Source organism: Volvox carteri (genome assembly GCF_000143455.1).
Source record: "Volvox carteri f. nagariensis unplaced genomic scaffold VOLCAscaffold_49, whole genome shotgun sequence".
Classification (NCBI taxonomy): domain Eukaryota; kingdom Viridiplantae; phylum Chlorophyta; class Chlorophyceae; order Chlamydomonadales; family Volvocaceae; genus Volvox; species Volvox carteri.
This window is the reverse complement of record NW_003307592.1, coordinates 181974-187301: the sequence shown is the minus strand read 5'-3', so window position 1 is coordinate 187301 and position 5328 is coordinate 181974. Positions and strand designations below refer to the sequence as shown.

At 56.1% G+C, this 5328-nt stretch overlaps 1 protein-coding gene across 1 annotated transcript; it reads right to left on the bottom strand.

Moving 5' to 3' along the window:
* Nucleotides 1-430: 430 nt before the first annotated feature.
* On the bottom strand, nt 431-1449 carry VOLCADRAFT_49095 (uncharacterized protein; the record flags this gene model as incomplete). Its single annotated transcript, XM_002955116.1, has 2 exons — nt 431-505; nt 1342-1449. Coding segments are annotated over 2 exons (183 nt in total), but the record flags the coding sequence as incomplete, so codon positions are not given.
* Nucleotides 1450-5328: the final 3879 nt, after the last annotated feature.

The following is a 5328-nucleotide window of genomic DNA, read 5'->3' as shown; positions in this document are numbered from 1 at the left end:
TCCACCGCCTCCTTCCGCAGCGGGGGCCAACGAGACCACAAGGACGACCCACCAAATCCCCTGACCCACAGCGTCAACACTTCCAACACGCACCCACACACACACCCCAGGACGTACATACATGCATACACACATACATCTGCGCACATCCTCATCACGCCGCGACAACCATCGCAGTACCGCTACTAAGCGCCGGTACGACAGCCGTTGATGATCCACCGCCGCCGCCAGTGCCCATAGGGCCCGTCATCGCCGACATGGCTCCTCCTCCTCCCCCTCCTCCTCCGCCGCTGTCACCGCCGTGCAATGATGTGGCGGTCGTCTGCGTCAGGGTGGTGGCGGCGGGTGCGGGTCTCCCGCTCTCCGGCTCGCTGCGCTTGGTGCCCACGGTGCGGCTGTCCGAGTCGCGGCCCTCGCTCGAAGTGGCGTCCTTGCGTCGCAACATGCGGTACTTCTGCAGGTGGCTGGCCACATTCTCCCGGGTCAGGCCGTCGATGTTCATCTCCTGACGGGATGTAGGACCGATTACAACGTGAGGCGGTTACCGTGGGAGGGGAAAGGTGGGGGGTAGGGGTGGGATACAAGCAAGGGGGGGAAGCAACGAATCAGCTGCCGAGGCCTAAAGCGGGGTAGATGGATGGGCCATATCTATCGATGATGACGGGGGAGAGGGGGAGAGGGCCAAGGGGGCTGGGAAAGGGGGAAATCATGTACGTTACACAATATCTCGGAGTTGGGTGGGGGTTAGGGGGGAAAAGATGAACCACGAACGAGTGACGCAGCTGCCAGGGCAAGAGTGTACCAGACGTAGAACTGACCCAAGGGGGGGTGGGTAGGCCAGAAGAAGGAGCCACCACCACCACAACAACAATAATAACAACAACAACAACAACAAGTGAGGGGAAAACTACGGCCGGCTCGTTAGACAGGTCGCCGCGTGCACTGAGGAGCACACTGGAGCGAACGAGAGGCTGGCGGTTTGAAAGAGTTCGAAAAAGAAGGGAAAAAACGAACAGCAACAACTTCAGGGGCTTCTACACACATCTTCAAAGGGTTTTGAGAAACGAAGTGACCGGCGGACCCTCGCCCCTGTACACACACAACGCGGCTGTGCTCCGCTTCGATGCTTTTTGACAACTGAAACCCCCCACCCAGGAGCCGCCCAGGCGCCTGCAAAGGCTTCTTCCCCACGCTTCTCCCCTCCACTCGCTCACTCTCACACGCACCCGCAACGCATACACACACATACAGACATACATACAGACACACATACAGACACACATACAGACACACATACAGACACACATACAGACACACATACAGACATACATACAGACACACCTGCATGATGTTCTTGGGCACCGCTTTCTCCGTCCCCAACTTTTGCACCGCACTCTCAAACTTCTTGTGAAGCTGCGGAGTCCACACTAGCCGGGGGCGCTTGATGGCGCGTGTCGAGCCGTCATCTGCGTACTCTTCCTGCTCGCCCAGAGACTGCGAGGGCTGTAGACTGGAGGAGGGAACAGATGACGGGTTCATCAGGGCCGCCGCCGCCGCCACGGGCCGGTAGGCCGCTGCTGCCGCTGCCGCCGCCGCTGCAGCCGAGTAGTCTAGGGGAGCTGCCGCTCCGTAACCAGGATGGTAAGCGCCACCGTACGGTACTGAGCACGGAACATACGGGCGTACGGCAGTTCAGGACACGAGAAAAAAATATAAGCAAGCAGTCGGTTGACGGATTCTTTTGCACCTTAGCTGCACTAGGATAAAAACCGTTATTAAAGACAAGCGAAAAAGTACTGCATGATGTAGATAAGACGCCATTCATGACGAAGTTTATTTTGTTGGTTTGTCGCAGAGAAGAGAAATCGGATGCGCCAGAGCGCACTCAGGAGCGCTCAAAGGGAAATGGCTGCCTTTGGGGAGCCGCCGGGGGACAGGGGTTCGAGGAGGAAGAGGGGGTTGAGGGGGAGGGCGGTTTGTCCGCAGGTGCGCACCTGTGGAGGGCGCCTGGGGGTATCCGTATGCTCCCGTTGCAGCGGCAGCAGCTGCAGCCGCGGCGGCTACAGCAGCCGCATTTGCATCCGGTGGTCGAGCATAATATGCTGAATGGACGGCGTAGGGTGCCACCGCGGCCGCGAAGCCTGAGTTTTGGCCGTAGGCGGAATGTGGCTGCGTGAATGCACTATATAAATTTTGCATCATGAGCGGATTTGGAAAAGGGACCGAGGCAACTGGTCGTATGGCTGCGCCAAGGTTGGGCTTGGGGCCCGACGAAGCCGTTGCGGTCGCATTAGTCGTTAATCTGTCCTGCTGCTCGGACGACGAGGGTCGCCTTGCCAAGCCGTCCTGAGAAGCTGCTGGCATCAACGGAATTGACACTGCCGAAGATGTTGCTGGCGCTGCTCGACTTGCAGCGGCAAGAGCTGCGGTGTGAGCATGAAGTGCGCCTGCGGTTTGCGCCAAGAGAGCGGCCGTGGATTGCTGCTGTTGTTGCTGTTGCTGGTGGTGATGGTGTTGGCTGGCTGCCGCTAAAGCTTGCAGATAGCCAATAGGAAGTCCAGCCAGAGGCGACGGCTGTTGAATTGCCGTTGTGAATTGGGCACCGCCGAAACCGAAAGCGCCCATAACAGCCGGGTTCACCATCGAACCATAAACATTTTGAGCGTGGTGTGTTGGTGGTGCCAGGGTCGGTTGTGGCTGGGCGATAGAAGCGCTCCCCAGAGTTGGAAGCCCAAATGCTTGAGCAACCAAAGGGGAAATTAGGGACGTTGTCAGAGGAACCAGCCCCGCGGCCGGGTCCAAAGCAACATCCTCCTTAATCCCATAGAAGCCCTGTAAGGCCTGGACTGCGTCGTAGGCCATCGCGCGCAGGCGCGCGCCGAACGGAAAACTTCGGACCTAAGGTTCTAGACTTGTGGGCTCAAAGAGCCTTGAGATTTGCAAGTTCGTTGCTTCGCTTCGAATAGAAAATTGGCTTGTGTCCTGCCCAGTATCTGGATTTCCGTTTGCAAATATTTGCCCGATTGCAGCCTGTACGGCATGAGAAAATTTCCAGCTCAGAAAGAACAATCACGTTCAGCATAGCACTGAAACTGCACATTGAGGTCCTGCTGTGACTTGCTTTTATCTTTTTCCACGATATATCCTTTGTCGTCCATCTCGCGAATACACAAAGTATCTTAAGGAAACTTGACTATCTCGTTATCCTGACAACACCAGTCGTCAGGAAATCATTTGTTAAGCACACATCCTTCCTTAGAGCTCCTGTGATCAGCGAATTAGAATGCCAATCTGGCAGCGTACGGCGCGAAATCTTCTCTTAACGGTATTGCAATCATCGTTGGACAATCAAATTCCATCCGCTACCTAGCACGATGTGCTAGACCAGAGGCGAATATGGTTATCTGGGTACCGTGTTAAGCTTCTCCACGCAAGGCTCGGGAGACGACAATTTGGCAATCAGTACAGCGTGCAAGGTTACGCAACGCCCAGTCCGCCCTGGCTCAGTCCCAGCACAGCACCGTTACTTGGAGCAGCGCCTTGCATTTTTCTTAACCGATATATGGTGTTTGGAGCTGCCTGCTAGATAAGGCCACATCGTTTGCTGATGCCACCCTGTCAACGCGCGGTCCATGACCAAGTTAAGGCCTCCACCTTGTGCGCATGGATTGTCATAATTTGGCAAGAGCATCTTTGCATTGCTTTCCTCCTTTGAAACGAAGAGCCTATTACTGACCACCTTGAACACCACCTCGGTTCATTAACATCTTTTACTTCAAAGGCCGCTGCCTGACCGAGCTGTCCCAGCTTGTGCCCTCCTCATGAGTCCTGAGGGAGAAGCACAGCGGGTTTCACGATGCCCTGGGACAAACCAATGTCCCAACACACCACAGGAGCCATAACCTCCTTGCCGCCTACAGCGTTCCATAACGGCTGTTGTGGACTTACTTATCTTCCTTCAACCCTTTTGCTAAATAGAACGCACGGCCTATCATAAACTTTCCTTTCGACCATTTCCTATACCGGCCCCGGTAAGCAACAGGGAGTCCACATGCGAAATATAAACATTGGAGTCTGCAATTTTCCTTCCCCACACCTCGGCCCGGCCTCAATGATATGCACGGCTGCCTTACCCTACTCACAGTGGTCCGCCTTAGCTTTACAGAAACTCACCCCTCTAGCGCACGACCGCAACGTTAGCTGCCGCGCCAACGATAGCGGACTTCAACATCACAGGGCATTGTGTCCCGCCACAAGTTTTCGGTGGGAAGGGGGCACACCCTTCTCCCCGGCAACACGGCCTTGCCCTTGTCCGATAAGTCGCGATTTACCCTTTTCTTTTCCCCAACTCTCCCATCTCCAGGGCCAGCACTGCACTACACTGCACTGCATTAAACCCCCAAGGAGCCCGCTGACCCCGAGGTGTGCTTCTTCACCCCTCCCCCGATGCCCAGTGTGCAACTTCTCCCACACACAAGATCCCAAGTCGTTGCCGATTGGTTGTGATGCCGGCAGCCCCGACCGACATTGCCCCCTTTCCCCCCTTTTCCCCCCCTCGCAACCCACGGGCACACGAAGAAAACAATTAAGCTGGACACAACAACCTACAGCCCCAAGAACCCCCTGCCGCCATGTCTCTCAAGTTTTTCCCTCTCAACTCTTTCTCTCCTCATCACTCCGCTTCTCTCTCCGACCCCCAGCTTCCAGTGTCCCTCCCCCACCGCCGCAATAAAAGCAACAACACCGAGCAACACCGCTGCGTTGTGACGTACCCTGCGAGATTTTCGTACTACTCCGTACTATAATGGATGAAACACCTACATGCATACACACATATCGGTCACACAAACACACGGACTCTTTTGCGAGCAACGCCGGGATCTAGCCGCCTCCGTTCTCTTGCCAACGCTCAAGTGGCAGGCAACAACAAAATAAAGTTCGCGGTTCCTTCACCCGCACCACTATCACCACCACCACCACTACCACCACTATCACCACCACTATCACCAACAAAACGCACAGCACACAAAACACCATGGACAAAACGCGACGTTGAGGCGCCCGGGAGGGCCCCCGCGGTGTGGACGCAACACGCGCCCCCCACATCCCCGTACACCCCTCTCACCGCCCACCCTCCGCTGCAGCCCCTTCCTCTTTCTTTCCAATAGAAGCAACCGACCAACTAACCACACCTCCGCATGTGTTCACACATACACAAGAGCCCGTGAGATGCCCCGCGCGCGCGCACATGTGTGTGTGTGTGTGCCTCTGGTAACGGCCGTTCAATAACCCCCATTCCCTGCCCTGATCTGCCCTGCCCCTCCTGCC